Raw genomic sequence first — 16862 nt, 5'->3', positions numbered from 1 at the left:
AACTTTATTGTAAACAATTTTTTTCGGTGATCTTGGAAAGGGTGGGTAGTAGACTTATAGGACGAAGATCGTTTAAGGACGATGTTACTTTTTTCTTAGGTAGAGGGATCACGTGCGCTGTTTTCCAGCTGATTGGATATTGTCCAGTCCGAAAGGAGAAATTTATTATATGTGTCAAGTGACTTAAGATAAACGGACGTGATAGTTTGAGCATTTTTATTGTTATTCCATCATTGCCAGAGACATTGGATCGTATATTATTTACTGCTTTAATTGTGTCATATTCACTGATTTCTTTAAGATGAAATTGTTGTGCACTTTCATTAAATATTTTGGAGTTAAACAAATTACTGGTTTTATTTAAGGCTGATTTCGAGCAGTCGGCCTTACGGCAGATGTTTGAAAAATGTTCGTTTATTTTATCTACGTCTCGTATATCAGAGGGTATTTCATTATTAGTAGTTTTACTATATACTCCCCACGCCTTGAGTTTGCTCCACAGGTCTTTGTTGTTTTTATTAGAACGTAGGTGATGGTTAAAGAATGCTTTCTTCTCTTGTCGTTGCACCGTAGTTGTAAAGTTTCTTAGTTGCTTGTAGTGTTCCCAGTTGTAGTTTGTCTTCTCGCGGTTATATTTTAATAAAGCTCTGTCGCGGAGTTTCATGAGTAATTTCGTGTTTTCGGATATCCATGGAACACTTTCATGCTTAACCGGTTTAGTGTGGAGAGGTGCATTTTTGTCAAAAAGGTGGTTTATATGGGTAGAGGTATACTGTACCTTATCTTCGATGTTGTCGTAGCTGTTAATTTGTGCCCACTAACTTTTTAACCTTTTTCGTGTATGAAGTAAAGTGTAAAGCAAATAATAACAAGAACATAAGAAATATTCTATTTATTTAAATAATTATTTTCAAACACGTTTATTTTAAAATTATGCTTCAGTATTCAATCTAATTGTTGGTAGTGGTGCATCATATACGAGTGAAACTATAATGTCATTCGCAGCGTCCTCTGTGAGCTATCTTCAACTCTGTAAATAAAAGGAAGGATTGTTACATTTACTGAATATTTATATTCGCTACAAGTCATAGTTGAAACTGATGTATTCCAAGCTTATAATACCATATGTGTAAACAAAATTATACAAGATTATTTCGAAATTTTGATTTCTTGTAAGATTTCGAACTAAATTTCTTTCTGGCTTATATTTAAGTTCCTGTTGTTTACGAACAGCTTGATTTGAAAATACCAATGAACAGGACATAAGTTTAACACCTTACATACTGCCATTGTATGTAATCATATCCTTTGATTTACACAAGCAATGGCGCAGGAACGTTTTTTATTTGGTGGGGGGCAAAGTTCAGCCTCCAAACATATATGGATTTTATGTATGTTTAAGTAACTTATTTATGTACAGTGTCGGATCTACAAATCTTGCTCCCCCCGCTAAATATTATCAAAGGCCCTCTCTACTTACCTACCTTCACACACACACACACACACACACACACACACACACACACACACACATTATTTTATATACAGGGTGTCTCATAAGTAATGGCGCAAACTGACACAGGTGAAAGTACACGATAATAGAAGCAAAAAAGTCTCAGTAAACATGGGTCTGCAAACGAGCCGTTTTCTAGATAATCGCGAATGGGTGATTACAAGCCGCCACTGACTTCATCGTTTGTAAACGTCGTGCTAGTTGCTAAAATGATAATAATGTGTGCGAATGTGTGGTTACAAACCGTCACTGATTGCGTTTTGTAATCACCGAGTGCTTTACTCCTTGCACGTTCCGAGGTTTGCTCTTTGTTTACAAAACAGAACATTTCCGAGAGGTGGCGTTGCAATCAAACAGAACATTTCCGAGAGGTGGTACGGCTTGTACCCACACATTTTTCTTTTTTCCCCTTTAAGTTGGGACCTAATACATTTGAGTTAACGTTTGAAAAATTGTAATTACAATACCCAGCTTTGATAATAAAACACATATATCAGGGTACATCGAACTTTATTAGCTGGACAAAAAAATCACTGTACTACTGTGATTATGTAATTGTACATCATAATACTTTACATGTAACTTTTGACTGAGAATTTGATTATCATATTCGGTTTCCTAATACTTATTCCTACAATTCTTTATAGGAGTTTATTATCTTCACAAATATGTACATAGAACAGGAAGGTCCAAGATAAAATTCTCATTCAGGCGAGGTCGATTTTTGGCACCCCAACTGTCCACCCTGTCACCGCCCGCCTCAACTTTCTACCCTGATCCGGCCAATAAAGAACATGACCGTGCTGTATATTTACGGTTTTAACGAAGATAAATAATAGCCTTGTTTTGTCAACGCCTTAATGTCAAAGAACGTGTATATTGTAGGTTGATATCAAAATAACAGTAGTCTCTTACTTTAAATTGCTACATGATTTTGCAATATACATTTGTCATTGAGAAGTAACTTCAATTAATTTTTCTCTATACAAATCCAACTCTTTATAAAACAAATAAGGATTCGGTTCTACTAATTCGGGACGCCCCGGTCTGGCGTCGTTGAGGGCGGTGCTCCGGCAATCGCTTGGGTCGCCCAGCCCACACATACACGTATTGTTTTGAACGTTGGTTGATCATTGGTTAACTATGTAACTCAGCAACTTTCGGCCATATCAATGCAGCACGAAGTAACACACAGATGTTTACAGGTACATGTAAAAAGACTACAGTATTCCCCTGATTCTTCTTCTATTCTCGCACATATTCGTTCATAATATTATACCATGCGTTTCCTTTAATTCATTGTCGGTTTTAAAAAGGAAATACTGAAATAGTAAACGCACAAGCACAAGAAAGACACTCAAACTGAATGATAGTCCCATTTCAGAGCAGAATCCTGTGCAAACGTTATGTAATATGTTGAAAATGATTCACTGGACCCCCTATAAGAGGGACCAAACAGAAACTGGAGGGGCCAGCCCCCCTCCCAGTCGAGTCTGATTTGATTATAGTCTGACTTCCAGGCGGCTTTGTCCCCGCATGAAGGCTCCAAGGCCCACTCAGCCTCAAATCAAATGGTACCCGGTGGGGGTAAAGGCGGCTGCTGATGCAGCGTGGTGCTGATCACACAACTTCCAAGATGTCCAACATCAGAAATATGTGGGGTCCTACCCCCACATACCCTATGTATATTGTATTCGTTTCTGTACTCCTGAGTAACTACGTTTATGTTTTACATACGCGAACCCTCTACTATGTCAATGGCTGAGGCCCCCCTAAAGGCTTACTTGTCTCCGCCCCCTCCCCCGCACTGGGAGGTCTGCGGCTTGTAAATCCGGAACTGTTTATGTATCTATCTACCTGCATATATTCACCCCCCCCCTCAACACACATATATAGAGGAGAAGGTCTAAATATGGGCGAAGGTTTAATTATGGGTTTTGGAGTTATCAGCGCTCCCGGGTGCTGCAGCCTGGCAGAGGCTATGGGAACTGGTTATCTGTCAAGGACAAAGGTTGCGGCGCCAATTCGCAAGAGAAAGTGGTGTTTATTTTCGGCCTTGGACGCTGTTATAGAATTGCGACCTCCGAAAACTTTTTGCAGGTATGTTTTAACTCAGCGTTTTCTGAATTCTCATCTGCTTTGTATAGGTTATGATATTAGCGGTACATAAAACAAATGTGGGCTTTTATAATGCCATAATTTATTTGTGAAATACGTACCACAGAGAGCGAAAATAAATTGACGAAGAAAAATAGCGTAATGGTCTAAATATGGGCTATGACATGAGGTCTAATGTTGAGATCACATTTTCAACAAATATTTGGATGTTTTTCTTAATTTCGATTTTTCCCATTCCGCGTGATTTTCAAAACAACAGATTATTCATAAATATGAATTTTGTAATGTTTTAGCGATAAATAACTGTTTTTTAAAACTTTAAAAAAACTTTCTATACTTTAGCATGCTATTACATTTAAGTATATATTTCATAGATATGCATTTTAAAGGCAGGTGCTTGATATATTATTTTTTTCCTCCGAAAATGACAACATATAAAGGGGGGCCCATATTTAGACCTTTTTCTCTAATTATGTATACTTACATGGGCCATTTCGTTTTAGAACTGACCACATAGCTCTGAATTTTTAAAATATAGTTTGCATAATATTTCACTGCCAAGTGAAAGAGCTATATTTTAAATAATTGCCATTTTCAAATAGTTTTTAACAGGTTTTAAAACGTTTATATTCAGGAACAGATAAACACTAGGCTTCATACCATCGTTTGCCACTAAATTTAAGCATTTTTACTGTCTTATAAAGTTTTCCAGGAGCACAAGTGAAGTGAGGTTGTTTGAATCACAACGTAACGTAGTATAATTATGGTGGGCTGGGACTATTAAACGATGGGCTACAACCAACCCAAACCCTCCGTTGGCGACGCCCTTGTGGGTCAAACGAGATAACAGCAGATGCTAAATGAGCACTTACCAGAGCGACCGTGCTTCACTTCGCAATTAAGAAGGCATTTGTTTGAGTAGGTGACGCCATCTGTACCGCACACGGGACGCAGGTGGCGAGGGCAGGGGCACATAGCCTTGGCGTGCTTTCCCTTGCCCTTGTGCTTGGCGTCGACTGCTGCTGTGGCGACAAGCACGACGAGGAGCAACAGAACAAGCGTGGACGATCTCATTGTTCTGAAACGAAAAATAAAGCATGTACAATTAAACAAATAGCTTAATACCCAACTAAATCTCTGGCATTCCTAAACCCGACGATTCTTTCCCGTACAGGGGCAACCTTTTCGCGGAAGCAGAGGCGTCTCGTGAACGCATGCGGTGCATGCTGCGCATGCGTCAATTGTGGGAAAAAGGAAAGCTTGCTCTGCGACGACATTCATGAGCATTTCTACATTCTAATTTTTTCATACAGGAGAAGTATTGGGTTGGTGCGAATGAAATGTCCGCTTTGACGTCTGGTGGGAAACTCACCTCAACAACACAACACAGGGATTGACTGAGGTCACGGGTCTAACGTCATAAACTCTGTATACGTCCAACAAACAGGCTGGGTCACTTAGACAGTCAGGAGGCAGTGTGTTGCTGAACAGGGTCGTCTGAAAGTGCACCATGGAGAACACACAATTGCGAGTGATTTGTCTTTAAGAATTCAAACTGGAAGATTCTGCTCAGCAAGCCACCAAAAATACTAACAGTGCATTTTGGCCAGGAATGGTAAATGAACGCACCATTCGCCGCTGGTTTGTCAAATTTCGTTCCGGTGACACAGCATTGCAAAATGAACGCAGTGGCCATCGACCAACATCATGTTCGGATGAGCTCCTCAGGAACGCCGTGGAAGCGGACCCTCGGAAAAGTGTTCGTGCCATTGCAGACGACTTAGGCATACACCATACCACTGTCGTTCGGCGGCTCCGTGCGATCGGTAAAGTGAAAAAGTTGGACTCATGGGTACCACATGATTTGACACCGGTCAACAAGACTCGCCGTCTGGAGGTGTGCAGTTCTCTGAGTGTAAGGAATAACTGGGATGGTTTCCTGCATCGGATTGTCACTTCAGATGAAAAATGGATCTGCTATGACAATCATAAACGATCAGGACAATGGTTGGATCGTGATCAACGTCCAGGGTGGTCTCCGAAACCACCTCTCCACCCACGGAAGGTGCTGTTGCTGGTATCGTGGTCTATGGTGGGTGTGATCCATCTTGTCTTTCTCAGGCGAGGTGAAACCATCAATGGAGATCGTTACAGTGCTGAACTCCATGAAATTCACCGAAAACCTCTCCGGAAGCATAGTGTCCTCATGTTGCACGACAATGCTCGCCCACATGTCGCACAAAGGACGGTGCAGGCTCTCCATGAGTTGCAATATGAAACCCTTCCTCATCCAGCATATTCTCCCGACCTCTCTCCCACTGACTATCATCTCTTCCGGCATCTCGATCACTTCCTGACAGGGAAGACCTTCGCTGTTGATCGGGCGGTGCAACATGCCGTTGAGGAGATCTTTGCGTCGCAGACTCCAGACTTCTTTCGCCATGGAATCCAATTGTTGGCTGAGCGATGACAAAAGTGCGTGGCTGCAGACGGTGACTATTTTGATTAACCAGGTATTGTAGTTTTGATTTTTTTGGCCTTTGGCAATGACGCACCTGGGCCGGACATTTCATTCGCACCAACCCAATATTTATTTTACACGAGAGCGCTGAACTAAGCTTATATTACATTTCTTGGATCTGAAGTGAAAGAAAGTAATAATTCTTTTCCCAGAATTGACGCATGTGTCACTTCAAATCCAAGAAATATAAGCTTAGTTCAGAGCTCTCGTGTAAAATAAATACTTCTCGTATATGAAGAAATTAGAATGTAGAAATGCTCATGAATGTCGTCGCAGAGCAAGCTGTTCTTTTTCCCACAATTGACGCATGCACAGCATGCACTGCATGCGTTCACGAGACGCCTCTGCGCGGATGGCACTCAATTGTCAACCTCACTTCCGCGTCTGTACTGCAGACTAACGGGGCTCTGGCGTCTGAACCCACAGCCAGTATAATCTCTCTGTGGGGCACGTGTTTGAGGTGTTCAGATAATGTTTGCGATTCATCAATGTCATCCTATCACCATGCATCCTCATCGTCGCGAATGGTCGAAAGGGGTAGAAACAGGACATGAAATATCCAAACCAATCTATCATTGCCGGGCAACATACGTTTTCCATTTCTCCCTATTCTGTACAATGTCAATCCGTCTTAATATCGCCATTCCATCTTCATCTTGGCCTTCCCACGGGTCTCTTACCATTAGGTTCCCTACCCTGTACCCTCTTCTATCCTCTCCCATGCTTGCATGCTCACTGAGATGTCCTTAATTTAATTAGTCTAATAATAACAGGCAACAGTGGCGGTGACTAGGGAGGGTGTTGGGGGAGTTGCCCCCCCACTTTTTGCCACTTTTGCCCTTTGCACTATGCTAAACCTTATCTAGCAAGGGCAAGAAACTGCATTTCCTCTCCCCCCCAGTTTTGGCATTTTGCCCCCCCCCCCACAGTTTTGGAATCCAATCGCCGCCACTGGCATACAGATTAAGCAGATCAGAATAACGCAATCTTATCATCTTACCTGTTCAAACGAGATATTTTCTATAGCAGCGTTCGCAAAGGGAGCCGGATTGTATTTTTGTATTTCTCTTATTGTATCTTTCTGAAGCGTTCTCCATAAATTGTATTTTTCCAATTTTGGGTCGTTTTCTAGAGCGTTGCCCAAGGAAAAACAATTTCTGGAACGGTTTATAGATGCATTTTTGTAGCTATTTTCGTATATCCTGTCCCAGCTAACTGTAGAGCAGGGCCGCGCATATCGGCAGTGGAGGAGGAAAATCGAGTGGTGAAAGCGCAGTGTTGCCAACCGTACGGTCCATACCTTAGTCCGTACGCTAAATGCACGGCTTGTCAAAATTTTCTCTTGCAGTTTTATCCCTAATATTTCCCTAAGAAATTATTAAACCAATCGTACGGACCTGGAGACAAAAATACGGTCCGTTTGACATGTGCGTTCGGTATTATCCTTTTCAAAAGTTTGCAACGCTGCATAGCGAAGCAGGAAATCGGGCAACTCCCGTCACCCATTACACAATCCCGTTTCTCTCGCTGTTCATTGGTGGAGCCGTCTCGCGTCACTACTTGCGCAGAAATCTGTTCTCGTTCGTCTGGTCTACAGTTAGCTGGTACGGAGTTTAGTCTTTCCGGCTCCACTCTGATGGCGCAGTGGTAACGTCGTAGCCTTGTAATCAACGGGTCCTGGGTTCAGTGGAGGCACATAGTGGTTCGGATCCAACTTTCTGCTTAGCCTATCTGTGTATAAAAGTGGATTTAAAACACAACGTCTTTGTGGAGCGTTCTCCATGGGAAATACGAGTAGACTGTTTGTATTGCAGCTGATTGCATCCCTTGTCTCGCTTAGGGTAGAAAATACTACGATAGCGCCAGGGAGATGTTATATTATTATTTAAATAGTAAAAAAATATCTTCTACACATTCACACATTAAATATTTTTTTGGATTCCATTTACTGTTTAAACCCTAAAACTTCCTCAAATCGATGGGTACGCTGATCGCATCACCTCTAAAATAGCAGGTATCGAGAATGTGTGGGACCCTATCCCCACATTTCCTAAATACGCCTTCATAGCACGGTGCTATATGTGCTATATGCAGTGGGAGGTTTACCTTTTACCTTAAAACTACTGTAACCGAACACACGTGTAAGAAAGGGGGCAATGTGTATTTGAATACTTGCTGTTTACCCGGCGTTGCCCGGGTATTTATTTATCCCAATCTTCTATTAGACAGGAAAATAATGAATACCCTTAGGGGTGCCAGGGATTTGAACGGCATTCGTAATATCACTATTCATCTTAGCGACCCCTAGCCGGCTGAATACATTATTATCTAACATTATAATGGATCATAGTAGCCTAAATAATGTATCATAACAGATTTCATGAGGAGGGAGATATTTTACACGATACTGGTTATTACGTAATATGAACACCAGTCAACAGAAGATAACGTATTTCAGTCCTAATTGCAATACATATATATACTGCTGGACAAAAAAAACCGGACACTTGCATTTTTTGTGATAACGCATACATTCTGATTCGAAGGCTAACTAAATTATTGGAAATATATTCAACAGAAAACAAACTTTGAGGATGTTCTACATACATTAATAAGTTAAATTAGAACAAAAACTAAAGTTACAGAAAACTACCAAACTGAGAGCTTAATTCATAAGTAATTGCAATTCAGATGTCAAATATTAAAGTGTCCGGTTTTCTTTGTCCAGCAGTATATATATTCCAAATGACAAAAATATAGTACGTACCAGTAAAAATTATTTTCGTTTCCAATTTTACCACGTTTGTTTGAACTACCTCTATAAATAAGGTTATAATTCTTATTAGACAGAATTCACTTGAAGCTGACACTTAACATTGGTGACACTGGCAACACTTAAAAAGAAACATGAAACAACTGGGTAACTACAGTATTGTTTCTGTTTTCTAGAAACGATATCAATTCTAGTAAATGACTCAGACTACAGAGATCATAGGCGTAACGTGTTGGGAGGGTTCAAGGAAGGGCATCCGGCCCTCCAAAATTTTTGGATTAATTAAGAATTACAAGTTAAGGGTATTTTTGTTAACCAGCTGGGGCATGAGGTTCTATTCTGACCCACCCCAAAGTTGCATCTAAGTTACGCTGCTGATAGAGATTTACTGAAGTTGCTACGAATGAAAGCCTATGGGTATTAGTACCTTGAAAAAGTTCTACTGATAGTTTCTTGCCTCGTGTACGTACTGTTATACAAAAATTAGGTTGGAGTTTATTGCATTTTAAGAAAATAATTATTGTTCCTTAATAATAATAAATGCATAAGGCTTATAAAGGAAACGAAATAAACTCATTTAGAAACTAGAAAAGAATGTTGAACGTTGGAAATTCTGATTTCATTAAAAATAAAGCAATCATTTCAAGTTGTTTCGTGTGAATGCAATACAACGTCTTTTTGTCGTGTCCTGATATATTCATGATAAGGTGGATATGTAAAACTCCGCCATCTTGGAAGATAAAGAATTACAACACATTTACAAAAATGACTTGTAGACGCGAATAGGCCTAGAGACGTATAGAATGGCAGTGAATGTGTTTTCGTAACGTATAATTTTGATCCTTGATAAAGGACTACTTTATGAATTCTGAATTAATGCTTTGATTTTATATTCAAGAGTGAATAATTTTAAAATGCACCACATGAACTAAACCGAAAAGCTAGTTATTTTGCTACGGTTTTTATGTTATATATGATACTATAATATTCAACGACAATTCCTTCGATGGTAGATAATGTACTCACGTTTTCGTTAGTGTATCCTGATGAATATTGCTTCTGCAATTCAAATAACACAACTAATCGTTGTCAAACGATTATAGCATATTTCTTATCTTTTCTTCTTGCGATAAAAGATAGAGGGCGTGCTTCATGTTTTATCATGCAATGTGGCACATTTTTCTCAAGGAAAAAAGGCTCATTTTGATACTAAGAATTGATTTTGTGTCTTGCGTTGTTCATTGAAATTTCAACATTATCTTATTATTGGAACTGCATTGGTACAGGTTGCAACACGTTACCAAATGAACGATGCAGCATTGTGAAATATATGTGGGTTTCACAATGGCGTGACTAAGATTTTAGAAGGGCATATGTAGGCGTATGATTTTGCCTCCATCATGCCTATTACTACTCTCTTTAATTTCCCCTCCCTTTCTATTTTCAACTCTCTTTCTTTCTCTGTTAATCTATCTTTTTCTCTCTCTCTCTATCTAGCTTCACTCTTTCCTCTGCTCATCCTTTCTTTCTTTCTCTCTAGACATCTGCCTTTCTTAAATTATTTCTCCATTACTTTCGCTCAGTTTCTATCTCTGTCTCCTTTTCTCTTTTAGATCTACATTTATTTTTATTTCTGTTTCATAATTTTGTTTCTATACAATTTTCTTCTTTTGCTTACCCATCTTTCCTGTCTTTCTTTCATTAACATTCTTTTTATTGTCAGTTTATCCATCCCTTTCTTTTTATCTCATCATCTTTCTTTCTGCATCTGTTCTCTATCACTTTGTCTTAGTTTTTATCTCTCAATCTCTCTGTCTCACTTTATTGTCTCTCTCGTTCTTCGCTTTACATTTCTTCCTTTCTTTTCCTAATTTTGTTTCTATACCATTTTCATCTTTTGCTTATCCCTCTTTCATTTCTATTTTTCTCTCTCATTTTCTTTCATCGTCTGCTTATCTATCCCTTTCCTTTTCTCTCATCATCTTTCTTTCTGCATCTATTCTTTCCCTCAGTTTTTATCTCTCAATATTTGTCTCATTTTCTTTTATGCCTCTCTCTTTTCTTCGCTCTACATTTATTTATTTATCTTTCTCAATTTTGTTTCTATAACACTTTCTTCTACTCATCAATCATTTCCTTGTCTTTCTTGTCTGTTTATCTATCCCTTCCTTTCTCCATTTTTCTTCCTTCCTCTGATTCTCTATCACTTTCCTCCAGTTTCTATCTTTCAGTCTTTCTCTATTCCTTTTTCCATTTGTCTCTCTGTGTGTGTGTGTGATTCGTGCTGTACTATAAACAATATTTAAGATTTCCCATGTGAGATTTTTTGGGTTGGCTAAGAATACACGGTGGGCGGTTACTATTTCTTTCCTAGTCATTGATTTTACAGTCTTTTCACGTATCCGATGTCGATATTGTTTTTTAAAGGAATTATGGACCAAAGACTGTAACAACCCAATACCTCCTTAGACACACTACTTGAGCACTTAGGGAGGTTGCTATAACACTGTAGTTTCAACTTGCATTCTAGATGGCTCCACGTTCAATACAAGGCGTCATCGCATATGTACAAATTATATAGGAAATATGGGAAGTGTTCGATCCTATTAATTCTTGACACCACTGTGTGTAGAGCAGTGTCGTAAATTGAAGCCTCCCACCGAATAACGCTGTATGGCACATTTCAGTGAATGCGAGAACAACGGATACAACTTGTTGTATGTTACTGGTCTACAGTAGAAAAAACATAAAACCTTATGCAAACACAGTATCAATCTTTAGGCAACTTCCGACCATATGACTGACCAGCTTGGAGCCTGTAGGCGCAGCACATTCCCAAATGTGCCATACAGCGTTTTTTGGTGGGCGGCTTCAATTCTTAAAAAAGAAAAACTTGCTCAATGGTCAGTATTTAGACACACAACAATATCCTATCCAATATAGTATATTAATTATATATATATAGCTCCATAATGTTCTCCGTGAAAGGAAACCCGGAGGCAAAGGAATGCTCCATTACGACCAACGTGATATCATCTGGAAATACTTAGAAAATTAAAAAAAAATCACTCACCCCTTTTTTAAGTGTGAAAATGCCCTTTTTTGCAACGTCCGTTTCCAGGGACAAGAAAACTATACATTGTTTCTCACAGATCAATAACAACACACATGCCAAATCAACAAGGTCCACTACCTTACATTTTTTGATTCGTTTGAAATTTGGCAGACCTAAGGTGGCAGGAAAATATACAAAGTTGTAGATCCGTATCTTTTGAGTTTCCGAAACTGGGCGATTTTGACAATTATTTTTCAACATCTTGTTCATCTAAAGTTGCAATATTTCAGCAATCAGGGCACCTATACAAGTGATTCAAACGACGTTGGAAAGGTCTTAAGGTGCTCTTTCACAAGAGATATAGCATTCCTACGTCAGGGTAAAGGAAAGCAATTAAAGGAGTGTGTGTTGAAGCAATATATATATATATATATATATATATATATATATATATATATATATATATATATATATAAATGGATGGATGTTTGTGTGTGTGTGTTTGTTCCGGCATAACTCTCGAACGCCTGGAGCGATTTCAACCAAACTTGGTACACGTATCACTTGAAATCTGGAAAGAAATACTGTGGGGGTAAGACACCCCTGGCACCCCTAGGGGAGAGGGTGGGCAGAGGGTGACATGTAAAAATAATCGAAAACGACCAATATTAATGTTGAATCCATAGTTTTCGGGTTCGCTAAGATGAATAGTGACACTCCCAATGCCGATCGACTAAAAGTTCATCACCTATCGGCATGGGGGGTGGGTGATAGGGGGTTAAAAATAAAATGTCACAAATGACCTACATTAGTGTCGAGTCCATACTTTTCGGAGTGGGGGTGGGAAGGGGGTGAAGTGTAAAACGACCGATATTTGTGTGGAATATATAGTTTTCGAGGCCGCTAAGATGAATAGTGACACTCCCAATGCCGTTCAACTCCAAGTTCATTTTACACTAAAGTTAGAATTTATTATGTTCCTCTCTAATAGAAAATTGGGACAAATAAATACCCTGGCAACGCCAATCAACTAGTTATAAATAATTGTTAGGGTTCCTCCGCAATTATTGCTTGAAAACGGGTGTATAATATCAGTTAGGAAGGCATCAAGAACAAATGTTTTTATGAAACAATGATCTTTGTTCCGACTATGATGGAGCATGTATGACACCATGCACTTGACAGATTCCGGATTCATTTTTTCATTTGGTGCTTGCTTTCATATTAGCGGAAATTCACTAGAACAAGGGAGAGAGTCCAACTTTTTATCTTCCAAACCTTCACTACAAAGGCTATTTTTTCTCATCTGCGTTTATTGCACGAGACAGTGATAGCGTGAAAAGTACTATCACTATGACCTTGTTTTAAAGGAAAAAAGATACTCTAAAAAGGACAAAAAAGGAAAATTATTACCAAAAAATGGAAATGAAAAAAGACTATAGTTTATTTTTGCACTCCACTAAACATATTATTTTAATTTAAAGCACAATAGGTACTGTACGATTCATATATAAAAAGGGATACATTAAATTTCGTGTGAAGTAAGGTAAAAAAATGCAAGAAATTTAATGTATCCCTTTTTATATATGAATCGTACACCCAACAGCAAAAGAAACAGTAGGCGAATTGTCCATGACCATTTTCATTCGGTCTTTTTCACGCAATGTAATGATAATGAATTGAAATAATGACGTCAATAAGCAGAGAACAATGACTGCTTCGAATCAACAGAATTTCGTTCGTATAAACAACACAGGATGTAGAATAATAAAGTATTGAAAATACCGATGGACAATTCGTCTACTATTATCTTTGCCGTTGACTGTACATATTGTGCTTTAATTTAAAATAATATTTTTAGTGAAGTGCAAAAATAAACTATAAACCTTTTTCATTTCCATTTTTTTGAAGGTAAAGTATACAGCGAATAACCTTACCATCAGTTTGGATTAAATCTTCCTTGCAACAGCTTAACGCATAACACTTGTACTGTACCTGGCTTCGCCATTTCAACTGACACTCAATACAATACTGTCCTCACTGTCACACAGTAAAGTTAAAACTATTCTAAAAACTTCACAATAAGAGTCTATATCTAGCAGATAAGTACACTTTCAATTCAACAGGCGTACCGCTTACAGTACCCAGATTACATTTTTACAGCAATTGCTCCCACGTACTCCCAAAACTCATGGAGGGAAGGGAAGGTAGATGGCGCTTGTTCTTCTTTCCTCTAAGCTGCACCAAATAGACAATTATTGTATAACACCATCAAGGCTTGTTTCCATGATTATGAAAAGCTAAATATGCTGACCAAGGCAGTAATTTATTTTATTAAAAACATAAACCAATCGTAACGTTTCAACCTTCTAGCAAGGTCTTCTTCAGACTCTGTATCAGTCTCTTTTGTACTTGATACAGAGTCTGAAGAAGACCTTGCTAGAAGGTTGAAACGTTACGTTTAGTTTATGTTTTTAATAAAATAAATTACTGCCTTGATCAGCGTATTTAGTTTTTCATAATTATTGTATGTTTTGTTTAGGGAAAATATAGTCGTACAAAATATTTGATATCTTGTCAAGGAAGATGTTTTTGTAAAAAGGGATAAAGAAGGGAATGTACGCTGAAAAACTAGTCCATAAAGGGACCAGAAGGGAAAATGTTTTTGAAAAGAGGGAATGTGTGCTGAAAAAGGGGAAAAGAAAGGGAAATTAAAACCATGTAATATTATTGTTGGTGAAAGATAATTATCAACACTTTGGTTATTTATTCCATGATCAGTGTTGGAAAAAAAATAATTCCCTTTCAAAATCCGTGCTCTAACGAACATCTTCGGAATAATTTTTATACTTTATAAGATTATGAATTACTTAATAGATTCTCCTGAAGTGTTGCAATATTTTAAACTTAATGTTAAGCCAATAAATTTTAGGTGTTTGCTTCCTTTTTTATTGATAAATCGAGAAACAATATACATAAATCTTCAGTTGTTATCAGACTATGTACAGTGGGATCCATGAGCATTACCGTGCAAAGTGTCCATCACCATGTTCGTGTACTTTATTTGACCCAATATGAGCTTCAAGAATTAAAAGAAAACTCAAAGTAAGCTGTTGACAACTTCTGCACCAGAATACATAAAAATCCATCACTTAAAAACACAGGATGTAAGAGAAAAATTTATGAAAATAGTCATGGACAATTTGCACGTAATACTCATGGATCCCACTGTACAAATTATAACAACCTTGTTCAAAAGGGAATTAAAGTAGACTTCGCACTTCCTTTTATAACATATAGCTCAATAATAAAACGATATATATTGTTATTGCCTAATCATTTAAATTCACAGTAAATTTGATTAAAGCTGTGTTTGTATTATATTACAAGGTAACCAAAAACGTTCTTGCCGTTCTAGAGCAGTGATAAACAAAGAGCAATACAGTGGATGGTACGTACATTTAGATTTCGAAGTAATCTCCATCAGCATCCAACACCTTTTGCCAACGTTCCTGCAGCTACACAATACCCTGGTGATAAAACTCGGCGGGCTTGGATGCAAAGAAGTCCGTGAGTGCGTTCCGCAGGTCTCCCTCATTTACGAAGGATCTCCCATGGAGGTGGTTGTCGAGGGAATGAAACAGGTGGTAATCTGTTGGTGCAAGGTCCGGTGAATATGGTGGATAGTACAGTGTTTCCCAGCCAAGTTGCTGAAGGATCTCCCGGGTCACGTGTGTTTTGGCATTGTCGTGCAGGAACAGCACACCCTTGCGATTCAGCAATGCCGGCTCCTTCTGCCGCAATGCACGGTGCACCCTTTGCAACTGCTGAGAGTAGAGGTCAGCAGTGATGGTCTGACCAGGTGGAAGGAGCTCGTAATGCACCACTTGCCGACAATTCCACCATACAGAGAGCATAACCTTTCGTGGGTGCAGAGGTGATCTTGAGGTGTGAGGAACAGGGTCACGTGGCGACAACCAATGTCTGGGATGCTTGGGAGTGTCATAGAGGACCAACTTTTCGTCACCAGTGAGCAAGCGCTCAAATATGGATGCGTTCAGGTGCCGAGTGAGCAAGGACAAATAGGCTGTCACTCGTTGTTCCTTGTTGGCTGCTGACAATGGGTGGGGTACTCACTTGCTTAACTTGTATGACTTCCCTATCCCATGCAGGTGCAGTCTGACTGTTTCAGCGGAAACATGGAACCTTTCTGCAAGTTCATCACACGTTAGACCACTGTTCTCCTCGATGACTGCTTTCAGGGCCTCGTCATCCAACACATGTGGTCGTCCACTGCGAGGTTCATCCGAAAGGCTCACATCTCCCGAACGGAATTTCTGGAACCAATTCCTGGCAGTGCGTTCGTTCACGACATTCTCCCCAAATGCCTGGCAAATGCGGTGACTTGATGCGGCAGCTGACAGGCCCACTTTAAAGTCATACAACAAACACACGCGAACAAACTGCTTCGATACCTCCATTTCTCTTCGACACTGGACGAGCTATGACTGCTGTGTGCGCAACGTGCCTGTATTACTGACAGTCGATGGTCAGACTAACTCCCGATCGCTTGGCAGGCACGTGCGTCATTTCGTTTCCTCTCTGTGAGCGCATGTTTAATGGGACGTCAAAAACGACAAGAACTTTTTGGGTTACCTTGTATTTTCATCGATACTATGTATTTAAAGTCATGCCTTATTTACTCTCATATGGATTTGATATTTGTACAAATTGTGTAATTAAGCTTAGTGTTCATCGAATTTTATGATCAGTTGTTCATACTACAACTGATCATACTACAGTCAAGTACATAAGACAAGTACATACCATATTTAGATTCACTTGAATATCTAATAAATTTTCTTTATTTACTTTCCATTAA

General features: G+C 39.0%; 1 protein-coding gene across 1 annotated transcript; it reads right to left on the bottom strand.

The window, feature by feature from the left end:
• Positions 1-877: 877 nt before the first annotated feature.
• Positions 878-10084, bottom strand: LOC145999968 (serine protease inhibitor Kazal-type 1-like). The gene is made up of 3 exons (XM_083137262.1): positions 9952-10084; positions 4504-4709; positions 878-1030 (listed from the first exon to the last, which is right to left on the bottom strand). Exons 2-3 carry the CDS (start codon positions 4703-4705, stop codon positions 996-998), a joined length of 237 nt encoding a protein of 78 aa, XP_082993388.1. The 5' UTR covers positions 4706-4709; positions 9952-10084; the 3' UTR covers positions 878-995.
• Positions 10085-16862: the final 6778 nt, after the last annotated feature.

The sequence above is a fragment of the Lepisma saccharinum genome, chromosome 16 (assembly GCF_977018435.1).
Source record: "Lepisma saccharinum chromosome 16, izLepSacc3.1, whole genome shotgun sequence".
Taxonomy (NCBI): Eukaryota; Metazoa; Arthropoda; class Insecta; order Zygentoma; family Lepismatidae; genus Lepisma; species Lepisma saccharinum.
Note: the sequence above shows the minus strand (reverse complement) of the source record. Positions and strands in the feature narration are given on the sequence as shown.